The sequence below is a fragment of the Saccopteryx bilineata genome, chromosome 2 (assembly GCF_036850765.1).
Source record: "Saccopteryx bilineata isolate mSacBil1 chromosome 2, mSacBil1_pri_phased_curated, whole genome shotgun sequence".
NCBI lineage: Eukaryota > Metazoa > Chordata > Mammalia > Chiroptera > Emballonuridae > Saccopteryx > Saccopteryx bilineata.
In genome coordinates this window covers 375,593,978-375,609,515 of record NC_089491.1, presented here as the reverse complement: position 1 = coordinate 375,609,515, position 15,538 = coordinate 375,593,978, and the positions used below count along the sequence as shown (strand labels likewise).

The 15,538-nt window shown below is 53.2% G+C and overlaps 1 protein-coding gene across 1 annotated transcript in view; it reads right to left on the bottom strand.

Annotated features, from left to right (window-relative positions):
* The window catches only part of PLXDC1 (plexin domain containing 1), a 71,531-nt gene that overhangs the window by 10,825 nt on the left and 45,168 nt on the right, over positions 1 to 15,538 (bottom strand). Inside the window, exons 8-11 of the mRNA XM_066255477.1 lie at positions 10,763 to 10,858; positions 5,184 to 5,265; positions 1,758 to 1,818; positions 600 to 735 (exon numbers count right to left, since the gene is read on the bottom strand). Of these exons, the coding sequence (XP_066111574.1) occupies positions 600 to 735; positions 1,758 to 1,818; positions 5,184 to 5,265; positions 10,763 to 10,858 (375 nt within the window). The remainder of the gene's footprint in view (positions 1 to 599; positions 736 to 1,757; positions 1,819 to 5,183; positions 5,266 to 10,762; positions 10,859 to 15,538) is intronic.

The window sequence follows — 15,538 nt, the reverse complement described above, 5'->3', positions numbered from 1 at the left end:
GCGTTCTAAACTAGGTTCTGGCTCTGGCCGGTTGGCTCAGTGGTAGAGCGTCGGCCTGGCATGTGGGGGACCCGGGTTCGATTCCCGGCTAGGGCACATAGGAGAAGCGCCCATTTGCTTCTCCATCCCCGACCCCTCCTTCCTCTCTGTCTCTCTCTTCCCCTCCCGCAGCCAAGGCTCCATTGGAGCAAAGATGGCCCGGGCGCTGGGGATGGCTCCTTGGCCTCTGCCCCAGGCGCTGGAGTGGCTCTGGTCGCGGCAGAGCAACGCCCCGGAGGGGCAGAGCATCGCCCCCTGGTGGGCAGAGCATCGCCCCTGGTGGGCGTGCCGGGTGGATCCCGGTCGGGCGCATGCGGGAGTCTGTCTGACTGTCTCTCCCCGTTTCCAGCTTCAGAAAAAGTACAAAAAAAAAAAAAATTAAAAATAAATAAATAAATAAACTAGGTTCTGCTTCACCAGCAAGTGACCCCAGCTCTCTGAGCTCAGGTACCTCATCTGGGAAAGGACAGAGCAACCCTTAGTCCCTGAGATAATCCCTGTCGGAAACGGTGATACTCCAGTCCCTCCCCACGACTCCCCCCCCCCCCACTGACCGTTACCTTCTGTGGTGAGGCTGTCCGAGGAGAGGGAGGGGGAGGTGGTGCTGAGGTCCCCATGAGCAGGGCTGAAGGAGGTGTCGGGGGAAGATGAGTAGTGGTCCTCGTCCTGGAAGTCCTCACAGGTCTTGCCCTCTGCCTGTAAGAGAGACCCAGGGCCGCTCTGGACAGAGGCCTCGCCGTGGGGATGCCACACAACTGAGGGTGCTGGGGGTACTTCCACCCCTCATTGGCCGGCAGACCTAGGGTTCCAGCGCACGGCCCAAGCATGGCGATCCAGCTGAGGCTGTGCCCCGAGTGCCTTGACGCCTTCCACGTTACCCTGAAAACATCTTCTCCTTTAGGGCAATTTATCTGTCTACTGCTCTGAATCCTTCCTGAAGAAGGAGCTGAGAGGCCAATTTTAAATAAATAGAACAAATCTGTACATTTGCCAACAGCCAGCCTCAGAAGTGGCTCTAGGACAAGATTTTTTTTAAGGCCAGAAAAAAAAAAATAGCTCACTTAGTTTTTACTAATAAAACAGACAGTGAGTGAGTGCCCGGCAGGGGACCTGGGAGGTTTTCGTTTAAATGCTGGGCCTGGCACCTTCGCCATCTCACCAACTGTGAGATGCAGGCCAAGTCACTCAACCTCTCTGAGCCTCAGCTTCCTACTCTGGTTAGTGGGGGCACTGGCCCCCAGCTCCTGGGGACATGTTAGGATTTAGTCAGAGCAAGTGCCGAACAGCGTGCAGTGAAGTGTACTTGCAATACAAGGAGAGATGGAGAGAGAGAGGGAGGGAGGGAGGGGAAAAGGACACAGGGATGACCCACGTGTTAGTGTAAGATGTGACAATAGGACGTTCCCCACCCAGGATCGAAGTGTGGGACATTCTGGAAAATTCCAGTAGTGAGCAGGAACCTGTATGGGATTCTAAAATGGAGGGAGCCTAGAACAACGCTCCTCACTCCCAGAACGACTGCCATCCTCAAAACCTGAAGGCTGGAGCCACAGTCGCTCCACGAATGTCATGAGGGGCACAGCTCTCAGAGGATCAGAGTCCCAGGTGGAGGGGACAATGTCACCTAAAACCAAAGACACCTCAAGAGGAGCCACCAGGCAAGGGACCTGCTGACAGCCCCACTGTTCCCCACAACTGGGCTCTCTTAACCCTCTCACCTCCTGGGCACAGCCGTAGGCCAGCCACTCCTGGCGGTAGCGGTCAAAGCCACTGGAGCATCTGCAGGAGGAACCAAAGGTCAGAGGCACATGTGGGGGAAGACTGATAGAGAAGCCCTCCCCTTCGTTTCCTCCATGTAGCAACAGCTCTCCCATGATACCGAGCTTCACCTCCCCAAAACCGCTGGGCGGGTGCCCTCAGCACCAGGCGGCTGTGGAATCAGGAGTCAGACCCTCCTGCCTCCTCCATTCCTTTTGCTGAAGGAGGATAAGGTGTTTGTGAAATTCCACCTTCTTTCCGACCCAGCTCCTGAGGATCAAAGCCTCACCTGTCTGGATGTGTGTGTAGGGGGCTAGACATGACCTCTAACGACCTCTCAGGCCCCCTTGGCTCGGGGCTGCCATGAAATTGCTAAAATATCCGGGGAATTCACACACGTGTTCTCATCTGGGGAAATCCTGTTTATTCACCGAGATCCCTCTTTTTAAAATTTTTATTTATTGATTTTAAAAAGAGAGGAAGGGGGAGAGAGAGAGACAGAAAAATCGATCTGCTCCTGTCTGTGCCCAGACTGGGGATTGAACTGGCAATCTCTGTGTATCCGGATGATGCTCTCACCAACCAAAATACCCAGCCAGGGCACTGAGACCCCTATTTTTGTGGAAGGGCCTGAACTTGGCAAAGAGAAGCTGGGTGAAGGTGGACATCGGCAGGTTTCGCCAACACCCCGCACAGAAATGAAGGTCCTGCCACAGGCTGGGAGAGATTAAAAACTGGCTGACCAGGGTTCCCCGAGAAGACATGGTGCAGCTCAGCGGGGCCATGCCAAGCACTTCCCTAGGGAAGGGGTGGAGGCCTGAGGATGAACCAGAGAATGTTCTCCATGGCATCAGGCTCAAGTTTCCGATCTTTACTCTTTGGTGCCAGGGGAATCCATCAAGCCCTACTCAAGCGCAGGGACATCTGCATAGGAAAAATAATATCACATGCCACCAGTACTGAGAAAGGATCTGTGACTAGTCAACTTTCTGCACCAGCAACTGCCTGACTATCCGCCCGCGACCTGGTGAGGCTGAGGGCCGGGCTTTCCCGGCACCAGCAGCCTGTCCTTCGGAAGATGTCTCCGTGCTGCTCCTACAGCGGTGGCTGAACTGGGCCGTCCATACTCCTCTCTCTCAGGGCCTCTGTGACCGTTACTGCGGGGCATGGAGGGTTAGAGCCACTACTGGGGGATGGGAACAATAGTTTCTTTTAGGCCACAATGATCCTTTCAAGGACTGAGCCTTTGATCTAGGTCTAAGAGCATCACATGCTAAGCCCTGAGCTAACCAACCCAGATTCAGGGAAGAAGGGCATGAGAAATGGTCATTTATTGAGTGCCTCCTGAGTGCCAGGTGCTGCCCTAGCCACATGCTGCTCCTGCACCATCTCAGGGGGCCCACACAATGGATTGTGCCTCTCATTTCCTGAGCCACATCCTGAAGTTAAGGTCACTCTTGGCCTCCAGAATAGACCACTGGGATGCAATGTGGGATGACCAGAAAACACCTGCTTGATACATGAAATTATCGACATCAGATCCCGCCCCAGGACAGGGCGGGGAAGCCCTGGGAGGCTGCGGAGGGCAAAGTGGGTGGAGGGCAAAGGGTTAGCCAAGAGCCCACGTGGTGATGGCGAGCAGCTGTTGGGAGAGGCCAGTAGCTGGCCCCAGTGCACTCTGATATTGTAGGGACGTGGAGTCAGCTCTTAGTTGGAGCTGAGGCTACAGAGATCTGGCAAGAAGGGGACCACACTGGGGCGAGTCCAGGCCCATGGACATCTGAGGACTGGAGGTTTCCAGAGCCACATCAGCCTTGCACACTCTGCTGCTTTTCCATCCCGTAGCTGACATGACCACAGCAAGGCCCGAGGCCCTGCTTTCCCCCAACCTGACCAGCCTTCATTAGACCTTCCCGGTCCCTGGGGTGGGGTGTATGCATTGAATGGGCCTGTGCCAATGTGAAGCTTGGCTTTCATCTGACCCATTTTGCAGTTCTCATGGCTCAGCTGTTGTTGGATGCTGAGTCATGCAGTGGCAGCCAGCCTCAGGGTTCCAGGCTCATCTGAGGTCATCTGGATTATGTCCCCACGTTGAGATGGTGGCTCTCAGATTTGAAAGTGCACAAGATGGACCACAATTTGCGGCTCCATTCCTAAAAGAACCAACCTGGGGTCTACCCTATGTGTTCTCCCTGAGGCTTTGTGCCTTTTCATGTGAAGGGCCCTGAACACTTCGCAAAAACGCTGTTTGGTATCTGAGGACTTAAAATAACAGCGTCTTCCTCGCCCATGTTTCTCTGAACCATAGAGCTCCAGAATTTCATAGGGACAACAAACTGAGCTTGGGAAGAACACCCAGGAGGCCTGATGAGGGCCTCTCCGTCCTCCCAGCCGGGAGCTGGGCCCTGTGTGCCAGGCAGGCTGCTTGCAGAGACAATGGCTTCCATTTCTCCACCAGGATATTGGACAGGAGCAAAGGAAACACTGACAGATGCACGATGCATGACAGCTGCATGAAACCCGGGGCCTCTAATTTGCAGTTTTCAAGATTGCCTTAAAAGCTCTTGGAGTTCATAGGGCACCCCAATCCCATGAGAGACCTAGTCCCCAAAGAAATTAAGTGCTTTCTGCCTTCTGCCATTTACTTATCACGGACAGGCTCAGTCTGCTCTGTGAGGAAATGATTTCAGAACAAAGTGTGGTAGATGAGCGGCATGTAAGAGCTTTATCCCTGGACCTGTAGCTTATCCAGAATTTTCTCTGCTGCTAAAACCAAGCAAACACAGCTTAGTTTGATCCAACTTTCCACAGATGCCTGACATTTCCACGCCCCTGGTTTTCAGGAAACTCTGTCGCAGCCTGAGAAGGATCTTGCGGAGGTGCTTGGGGGCCATGGGGCTCTCACCGAACGGCAGTGGGTGTTTGGGGCACCCCCTGTCTCTGCGCCAGCAAATCCCGCGCTTGTATGCAGATGAGGCACCGTGTTGAAATCCAGGCTCCTGAGCTTCTCTCCCAGAGATCCCGAGGCAGGGACCTGGGCACGTCCCCGGAGTCTGTGAGCCTTAGCTGATCCCGGACCTCTGGTGAAGCCCCGCCCCACAGGATGAACCCACCCTTTCCAGGTGTGAAGAGGGCGCTGCAGCAGCAGGAATCCCTAGGAGACTAATGTTGTCAATAGGGGCCTTGCCACACAGTCACCTTGATCGGTCCCAGGCTGCAGGGAGAAGCTCAGTTCTGTGACCTTCCTGTCCTAAGGTTCAGAGTGGACTGGCCAGAGATACCTTCATCTTGGCAATGAGGCCTGAGGCAAGGAGCGGGCAGTGCTACTCTCTGCCCCTCCGCCACCGTCTGCCTGCGGGAACCAGAGGGTCAGTCTGGGCACAAACCTCTGCAGGACGTGGCACCAGCTGCAGTTGAAGGTCAGGTCCGAGGACACGCAGGCGTCGCAGCTCCGATGCTGCAGGCAGGCTGCAAGAGAGAAGGCGGTGGACCTCAGCACCAGGCCCTCCACGGGCCTCCAAAAGGTGCAACTTTCCCAACTGCCGAGTCCTTGCTGAACTGTGCAGTCTCCGATGGCCCAGAGGTCACGAACGCCACCCTCACTGGGGTCCAGCCCTGCTTCTGCTATCTCTCCCTTCCTGTTTCCTTCTCTCTCTTCCTTCTTTCTGTGTCCTGGGGGGTCAGGCCCTGAGCTAGCACTGGGGATTCCGCAGTAGGACCTGGTCCCTTGCAATCGCATGGGGAGACAAACTCTAAGCAGATACTCAAACAAAGATAACCACATAACTATTATTTTGATGAGGTTTATGAAAGAGAATTACGGGTGTTATGAGCATGTGCAAAAGGATCTCACCTAGTCTGGGAAGATACTCTGCGCTATTGCCTACAATGACAGGGTTGAAAGGGATTCTTAAAAACTGAAATGTATTTGGCACACACTGAGTAAGTTTCAGGTGGACAACATATTGATTTGATACATTTATATTGTGATATGATTGTCATTGTAGCTAACACCCATATTGTATCATGTAAGTGTCATTTCTTCATGGGGTAGGAACAATTAAGATCTATCTCTCAGCAAGTTTATTGTTTATATTACAGTTTTGTGTCTATAATCACTGAAAACAATTTTTTAATATGTCTGGTTGGACCCCCATCCAGAACTGCCTGGGAGCACTCATTCCCCACCCGCTCCTGGCCTCTCTCTACCTCCTCACACACCCCCTCTCAGGGAAGTCTGTGTGCCCAGTTGTGTTTTTTTTTTTGTGACAGAGACTGAGTCAGAGAGAGGGACAGGTACGGACAGACAGACAGGAAGGGAGAGAGATGAGAAACATCAATTCTTTGTTGTGGCTCCTTAGTTGTTCATTGATAGTTTTCTCATATGTCCCTTGATTGGGGGCTACAGCAGACCAAATGATCCCTTGCTCAAGCCAGCGACCTTGGGCTCAAGCTGGTGAGCCTTGCTCAAACTGGATGAGCCCGCGCTCAAGCTGATGATTCGGGGTCTCGAACCTGGGTCCTTCACATCCCAGTCTGACGCTCTATCCACTGCGCCACCGCCTGGTCAGGCTGCGTGCCCAGTTTGTGAGGGTAAACCAGACATATGTAATTCCATCCCTTCCTCGTCCCTTCTTCGACCTCTCCTCTTGGGAGGGGCTGCCCCAGGGGGTGTGCTAGCAACTCAGCTCATCCAGGCCTAAATCTTACTTGGGAAGTTACTTAACCTCTTGGTGACTTAATACCCCATTTATCTATCCTAATGCTATCTGCTTTGCAGAGCTGCTGTGAGGATGGCAGGACATGATACCTAGAGAGGGTTTAGAACAGTGCTGGCCACGTGGTGAGCCCAGTGAACGCCACTTGTAGTTATTGACTGTGGTCTTATTCATTCCTCTCAATATCCTTATCAGGTGTTCATCCACTCATCCATCCATCCATTCATTCTTTCAATAAATATTTACTGAGCACTTGACATGGGCCTGGCACTGCCCCAGGTGCTGGAGATGCAGGCGTGAACAGGAAAAGACACAGGTGCTGCCTGCACGGAGCCTGCAGTCTAGTGGAGGAGACGGTTAACACAGGCAGGCAAATAAATCTACACTAGGCTTTCTGGTGGTGAGGAGGGCTGTCAAAAAATAGGGCAGGGCCCTGGCCGGTTGGCTCAGTGGTAGAGCGTTGGCCTAGTGTGCAGGAGTCCTGGGTTTGATTTCCGGCCAGGGCACACAGGAGAAGCACCCATCTGCTTCTCCACCCCTCCCCCTCTCCTTCCTCTCTGTCTCTCTCTTCCCCTCCCGCAGCCAAGGCTCCATTGGAGCAAAAGTTGGCCCGGGTGCTAAGGATGGCTCTATGGCCTCTGCCTCAGGCGCTAGAATGGCTCTGGTTGCAACAGAGCGACGCCCCAGATGGGCAGAGCATTGTCCCCTGGTGGGCGTGCCAGGTGGATCCCGGTCGGGCGCATGCAGGAGTCTGTCTGACTGCCTCCTCGTTTCCAACTTCAGAAAAATACAAAAAAAAAAAAAATAGTGCAGAACAGGGAGCTGAAATGACCGTGGAGGATGTGTTCTATTCAGGGAGGAGACAGAGAAGGGAGGAAGCGAGCAACTCCCCTGGGGGAGAAATCCAGGCAGAAGGGCCCCTGTGCAGATGCAGACCCGGGAGCAGCATGTCCCAGGCACGTTCCCAACAGCAACCAGAGCACTGACAGGCTGGGCAGGTTGCTGGAGGGTGCGTGGACCCCTTCTGGCACCGGCTGGGCAGAGGAGCAGAGAGGGCCAAGGAAGTGAAAGCTGTGGGGGGCTGAATTTTAAGAGTTTTCACTTGTAATCGAATGCCACCCACTTAAGTGAACCAGAATGACCTCTGAAGTGGCAAGCAGCTGCCACAAATCCCATGCATTTTATTACAAGGAGTGACAGGCCCTCACCCAGAGAAGCTGCAGTAGAAGGACTCATCTGATGAGCAGCTGAACAGAACACATCGACAGCAGCAAGAGATGACAACTAATTACAGTAAAAAGACCACTCATTCTATAACATCACACACACATTTCTTCACTATGTGAGCTTTTTTTCTTCTTCTATTTTTCCTAAGTTGGAAGCAGGGAGGCAGTCAGACAGACTCCCGCATGCACCCGACCGGGATCCACCAGGCACGCCCACCAGGGGGCGATGCTCTGCCCATCTGGGGCCTTGCCCCATTGTGGCCGGAGCCATTCTAACGCCTGAGGTGGAGGCCATGGAGCACGCGGGCCAACTTTGCTCCAATGGAGCCTTGGCTGTGGGAGGGGAAGAGAGAGACAGAGAGGAAGGAGAGGGGGAAGGGTGGAGAAGTAGATGGGCGCTTCTCCTGTGTGCCTGACCAGGAATCGAACCCAGGACTTCCACACACAGGGCCGACGCTCTACTACCCAGCTAACTGGCCAGGGCCCTTCACTATGTGAGCTTTAATGGGACTCTACCACAATCCATTAAGTAGGGGACTAATTTTTACTCCATGGACCCCCAACAAGATGGAAGCTGGGAACAAGCCCTTGATGAGTAGGAGAGTATTCATAGGCACAAAGTAGTCATATTTAGATGCTTTGTAGGAGGGACTGCTGTAGGGGGCACCACATCCTTTTGTCTGCCAGACCTGGAAGGGTGGATGGAAAGCAGGAAATAAGCAGGAATTGGCCTGAGAATGAGAGCTCTAGCTGTTTTGTTCCCTTATGTATCCAGAGGGCCCAGAACAGTGCCCAGCATGTGGGAGGCAGTTAGCATGTTTACCGAATCATTCTATAAACGCTTTTTTAACCTCATTGTACAGAAGAGGGACCTGAGGCTTGGAGAATGTCACCAAGCTAAGAGTGGTAGGTCTGAGCGTGAGCCAAGGTCTGTATGAACAGAGGGCCTGAACACTTATCTTCTGTGGAACCCCTCTGCCCCAGCACCCACCCTCATCCCACACTACCTTTTCATGAGCCTCTTTTAGAAGAGGGGCCAGCCACGGAGTGCAATGGTTTGGCGATGGCTCATCAACAGCCTGGAAGGATCTTGAATAAGTCCTCCCCCAGCCAAAGGTAAAGGAGGGAGCCTGGGCGGGGTGGGGGTGGGGATGCAGAGTTTTCCGTGGACAAAGCTCATTGGCCTCCCAGGGGCTCCAATCACAGCCTTGGTAGCACTATCCCCTCCCCCACCAGCTGCACCCACATGGGAATCCATGGCCGGGTCACTCCCAGTGACTCTGGAGGTCCCTAAGAGACTCTGTAGTTAAGCTGAAAACAAATGCGGGGAGCCTCATGGGGTGTTCATAAAACCCACTGACCTTTCTTTCTCATCTGCATTTCAGATGTCCCGAATGCTATTAAATGCTCACCAAATCCGCTGGAAGGGTGGGAAGTGGCTTACATGTGCAAACAGTGTCCCAGAAACTCAGTCCCAGGACAGTCCACTTCCTCCGCCCGGGCAGTTAGCCCTGTCCTCGGATGTCCTTGCTCCTACATGTTTTATTCAAGTCCCAGGATCAGGATGAGAGGTTTGCTCTCACCGGTTCTTGGGGCCCCACTGGTTCTCGGGCCCCAGGCCTCTCCTGCCTAGAGAGAGGGAGGCTGGGGTAGGGGTGTGGATGGGGCTGAGACCTGCAAGGTGTCCTGGCCCTGTGACCCCATGGGGAGGAAGTCTAGGGCCTTCCTCTTTTCCAGCAGAGGATACCTGCTGATCCCAGACTGAGACACATGGCTTAGCACTCAAGAATTCTCATCCTCCTGTTCTTTCTCCAGTCCCTGCTCCCAGAACCCCAGGGAAGGGGAAAAGGTGGCGGGGGGTGAGGGAAAGAAACACCCACAGGACAGGGAAAAGGCCATGGCTTCAGCAGCTGGGATGCACTGGGATACGTTAAGATGAAGTCAAAACCCTCTTTAAAAAATACGAGGATGGCCCTGGCTGGTTGGCTCAGTGGTAGAGCGTCAGCCTGGCGTGCAGGGGTCCCGGGTTCGATTCCCAGCCAGGGCACACAGGAGAAGTGCCCATTTGCTTCTCCACCCCTCCCCTTCTCCTTCCTCTCTGTCTCTCTCTTCCCCTCCCGCAGCTGAGGCTCCATTGGAGCAAAGATGGCCCGGGCGCTGGGGATGGCTCCTTGGCCTCTGCCCCAGGCGCTAGAGTGGCTCTGGTCGCAACAGAGCGACGCCCCGGAGGGGCAGAGCATCGCCCCCTGGTGGGCAAAGCATCGCCCCTGGTGGGCGTGCCGGGTGGATCCCGGTAGGGCGCATGCGGGAGTCTGTCTGACTGTCTCTCCCCATTTCCAGCTTCGGAAAAAATACAAAAAAAGAAAAAAAATACGAGGATGGGAGTGTGGTCCTCCTTTCCCTCAGTCTCTCCAGCCGCTCTGACCAGATTCTGATCCTGCAGGGTCGACAGCAGCAACAGGGCCTTGACCTTGGAGTGCCTTCAACATAGGTGAGTGGGTACAGAGTGGGGGGCGGGTCAGGGGCCCATGGTTCCTGGAGAGCTGCTGGCCCAATCCTTCTGTGGCCTCTGCTTGTGGACTCCAGCACCACCCCTCCTCTAAGGAAAATACAGTGATAAACTATGAATCAGTTCAGTTCCTGGATTTCTTTTCCTGGGGCTCAGTCTGAGTTCCCAGAGGTCCCTCTTTCCTGGTTTCAATTATGTGTTATTAACAAGAGCTGTCATCTGTCGGGCACATACCACAACCCAGGCCTGGGAAGCGCCAGTTAGTGTCAGAGCCGCTATTTGTGTCCTCAGCTCTTCCTACCTTGGCCCTAACCCTGACCAAAGTTCTGGCAGGGTGTTAGGCCCATGTGACAAACGAGAAATGGCGGCTCAGAGATGTTAGGCGGCCATACCTACACAGGGTCAGTGGTGGGCATGGGAATTGGCACGCAGTCTGTTTGACTCTGAAGCTCTTTCTAGGACATTCCTGTCCTAGACTGCCTTCCCCATCGGTGGGAACCACCCCTACTTACTTGGCAATGGGGTGAACTCCACAGCCGACGTACTGGTGACCTTGCGGGGGTCCAGCTCCACACGGTGGTACTCAAAGATGGCCCTCCGCCGGGATTCTGAAACAGAGGCAGGGCCTGCCATCAGGGACCCCGCACGCAGAGGGCCTGGGGGCCTGTGCTGAGGCCTGATGCTGCGCACGGGACTGCAGCGAGGGGAACTGAGGGCGAGTTAACCCCCCAGCCTGCGATAATGGTGCTGATGCCATGGGGAGACAGGACAGGAGGTGACCTTGAGAGGGCTTTGTGTCACAAGCATGTTTTACTCCTCAGTGCAGAGGCCTGGCTGTCCCTGGGGCCAAAACATAGGAGGTCCCACGCTCCTGCATGCCTCCGTGACTTCACAGCTGCTGTTCCCTTGGCCCATGATGTATTCCCACCCCCTCTCTCCCTGCCAAAGTCACCCTTCTACATCTAACTCAAGGGCCACTCCCCCCCGGGAAGTCCCCCTTGGTCACCTGCTCCCCTTCTCCACTCAGGCCAGGTGCCCTCCCCCCACCGCGCTCACCACCTTGTGTGGTCATTAGGTTTTATTTGGAGGGAGGGAGGCATTAGTCTGTGACTATCTGGTCCTGAGTCTGACACATAGTGAGCACTCCACACAGGTCCGTGGATGGTCAGGCTGACCTTGGAGAACTTCTTCCTTACTGGATGGAGCCAGCGTGACACTCAGGGCCTGGAGCCAGCCTTGTGACCTGCCTCAGTCCCTGAAGAAACTTCCTACGGGACCTCAGAATCAGGAAACCCAAGTTCTAATTTCAGTTCTGTTCCTGACTTGTTGGGTAACCTTAGGGCCTCAGTTTCTTATCTGTGAATTGGAAAGACAAAAATACCTGCGACCACACACTTTGCAGGAAGAAACTGGAATTGTAGATGAAAAGACTTTTCCTAAAGTGGCAATCAGAGATGCTCTGATAATTTCCCACCATACCCCCAATCTCACCCAAGAACCATGACCTGGGGTTGGTTTTCTCTGGCTCTGAAAAGTGGGTAGTCAGTCACTGAGCTTCCCTCTGAGGGGAAAGGGCCACTTCGTGTTTGGTCGGCCCAGCGCCCTTCTTCTTCTGGTCCGCTTCTTCAATTCCTTTTGGCGGAACTGCCCCCAGCCCCTTCCTACACGTGGTCTGCAGGAGCTGCCATCTTCTTCCTGACCCTGCCTCCCTGGCCACATAGTGATCGATCCAGGGCTGAGCGTCTGATGGAATCTGGGCCAATCAGAGAACTTCCCTGGAACTTTTCAACTGTAACCAAGAGGCCCTTTGCTCTCTAGTAATGAAGTTAAGATGCAAGCTTGGAATTCGTGAATGGCCACAGTTCCAAGCTCATGGGGTTAAGCCAGAGGGTGAAATCATTCTGTGAAGAGAAGCAGGAAGTGCTGGTGGCATTCCAGGTTCTGGAGTCCCAGGTCCTGCTCTGGTCCCTGTCTTACCATTGTTAGCTCTCCTCTGGCCTGTGGGCTATTTCAGTATCCCCAGTGTACTCTTTTTTTTCCACAGAAGCTAGTTTGAGTTGGGTTTTTGTCACTAGAAGCCTAGCGTAGGTGAGGATAAAATTTTCTCATTCAGCTGAAGGTGGCTTGGAGGAAAGTTTCCCAAGGCAGCAACAGAACTCAGTTGGGGCATCCATGAAAGAGAGGGCGTCCTGTGCTGGGTGGCCCATCCCCTGCTCCCCCTCCTGTATGAAGAATCTAAAGAATATTTCATCTGCTGCTTAAAAGAATATGTCATTTATGTTTCTTCCATTTATTTTCCTCAATCTTGAAACTGTTCCCTTCTACTTAACCCAGGATTGAAGCCCAGGTGGTCTGGCGCCAGAGCGAGCTCTCTCCTCCCCCGGCCCTTGGCCCACTCAGAGCAACCGTGGGCATGTCAGCCCCTGCAACACTCAGGGCCGCATCCTGAAACACGTTCCATGCAATGAAAAGGAAACTGCTCTTTCTCTGATGCCAGCCAAGCTGCCCGGGAACTCAGAAGGAGTCTGCAGCCCCGCCTCAGAGGCCCGTGCCTGAAGCACTGGCACTCATGTGTCTCTAGGAGGTCTGTCTGTTACTCGTGCAGCAGGGTCTGCTCTGGGCCGAGCGGGAAGGAGGAAGAAGGTGTGGAGACAAGAACACGGAGGAAGAGAAATCTTGCATCAGGAGAGGGACCACACGAGGAGGGGAAGTTTAGGCTCTGTCCTTACTGTCTGTGTGACCAAGGGACTAAGCTCAGTGTGCCTCATCCGGAAACAGAACCGGTGGGTCTATACTTACGGAGTTGTTCTGAGAATTCAAGTAGGCAACTCAAGCCGAGTACCCAGACCAGGGGAGCTAATTAAAGTAGGCGAGTTTTTCTTTCTTCTCAACACCTGCTCCTTTTATGTGTTTGGTTTTCTTGTGGCCGAGACACTAGGACATTTTCGGCCTTTCCCAACCCCTCAAACTCTACCCTGGCCAAAGAACATGAGGAAAAAGAATGGCATGTTTCTTTGCCTCCTTCCCCCCCTCCCCCCACAGTATATTTCTTGTCAGTGATTCCCGAGTGGAGGGTCCAGGTCAGGAAGGTGTTTGTTGATTTTTGTGGCCAAATGGCTGACTTCAAGTTACCAATCTGAAGTCACTCAGCACAGAGTTGGGAAGAGACATGGTCAGCCTGCTCTTGTACAAGTGTCTCCATTGTTTATAGTTGTGCTTTTAAAGAGTCAAAGGGAAACATTTACAATTTTAAGAAAATCGTTAAGCCCATGTCCCAAAGATTTAGTAATTGTGTGTTTATTTTCTTCCAAACAACCCAAAGTCTAAGAAGAGGCCCAGTAGGCAAGCCTTGAGTGTATCAGATAGTAACTGCCAGATGTTCCCAGGGTTCCCAGGGTCCTAGGAAAGAGACAACCCACAATCAAAAGCTGAGTGGGCCCTGGTCGGTTAGCTCAGTCAGTTAAGAGCATCATCCTGAAATGACAAGGTTGGGGGTTTGATTCCTAGTCAGGGCATATGCGGGAAGCAATCAAAGAATGCATGACTGAGTGGAACAGCAAATAAATGCTTCCTTTCCCCTCCCCTCTCTCTCCTTCCTCTCTCTGCCTCTTAAAATCAATAAAAATTAAGCCCTGGGCAGATGCTCATTTGATTGGAGTGTCACTCTGGAGCACAAAGGTTGCAGGTTTGATTCCCCAGTCAGGGCACATACAGGAGCAACTCAAAGTTCCTGTCTCTTTCTTTCCCTGACTCTCTCAAAAACAAAAAAACAGGCCTGACTGATGGTGGCACAGTGGATAGAGCGTCAAGGTCCCAGGTTCAAAACCCCAAGGTTGCCAGTTGGAGCACAGGCTTCCTGGCTTGAGTGTGGGATCATCAACATGGTCCCAAGGTCACTGGCTTGAAGCCCAAGGTCGCTGGCTTGAAGCCCAAGGTTGCTGGCTTGAGCAAGGGGTCACTGGCTTGGCTTAAACCCACACCCTCCTTGTCAAGGCACGTATGAGAAGCAATCAATGAACAACTAAAGTGATGCAACTATGAGTTGATGCTTCTCATCTCTCTCCCTTCATGTCTCTCTCTCTCAAAAACAAAAACAAAAAAGCTGAGCCATGTTCACAAAGCCCTGTGTTGGCAAGTGCACACCCACACCCACACCGATTACACACGACCAATATTTTGGATACAAGAAAATCTTGCTAAGCAGGAGTGGGGGCTGAGATTGGGGTGAGGAAGGGCACCTTGCTATAATTCATTTGCCCAGAGGGGCACCAGTTTCAATTTGCACCAAGGCCCTTTGTGTGTGACACCTGCTGTGAGTAGGTGGCCTGGGCTCTATGTGAGCCTGGAGGGTGCAGGAAATGGAGGCGGAGGATGAGGACGCTCCAGACAGCCTTTCACAGCTCCATCTCTCCCACTGCCCCCAGGAGCCACCTCTCCCTCTGAAAAAGCACCCCTTTTAGCACTGAAACGTAATAGAAAAAATAACTGTGAAACCCCAGGTCTGCCATTGTGCCTGAGGCCATGAGGTCCTGAGTCTATGTAAACTATTATGCCTCTATCTGTCCAATCCCCCAGGGCTCAACATGCCCTTCTTGAAGACTTCCTCCACCTTTAGTGGCAGTCAGTGGCCCCTCTTCTGAACTCCACTGCTCCCTGTGCAATGTCCAGTGGCCACCTGTTACAAGATTTCATCAGTCTTTTCTCTTTTTCTTTTTTTACAGAGACAGAGAGAGAGTCAGAGAGAGGGATAGATGGGGACAGACAGACAGGAATGAAGAGAGATGAGAAACATCAATCATCAGTTTTTCGTTGTGACACCTTAGTTGTTCATTGATTGCTTTCTTGTTTTTTTACAGAGGCAGAGATAGACAGGGACAGACAGACAGGAATGGAGAGAGATGAGAAGCATCAATCATCAGTTTCTCTTTGCGCGTTGCGACTTCTTAGTTGTTCATTGATTGCTTTCTCACATGTGCCTTGACCGTGGGCCTTCAGCAGACCAAGTAACCCCCTGCTGGAGCCAGCGACCTTGGGTCCAAGCTGGTGAGCTCTTTGCTCATGCCAGATGAGCCCGCACTCAAGCTGGCGACCTCCGGGTCTCGAACCTGGGTCCTTCCGCATCCCAGTCCGATGCTCTATCCACTGCGCCACCACCTGGTCAGGCTGATTGCTTTCTTATATGTGTCTTGACCGTGGGGCTGCAGCAGAGTGAGTGACCCCTTGCTCGAGCCAGCGACCTTGGGTCCAAGCTGGTGAGCTTTGCTCAAACCAGATGAGCCTGCGCTCAA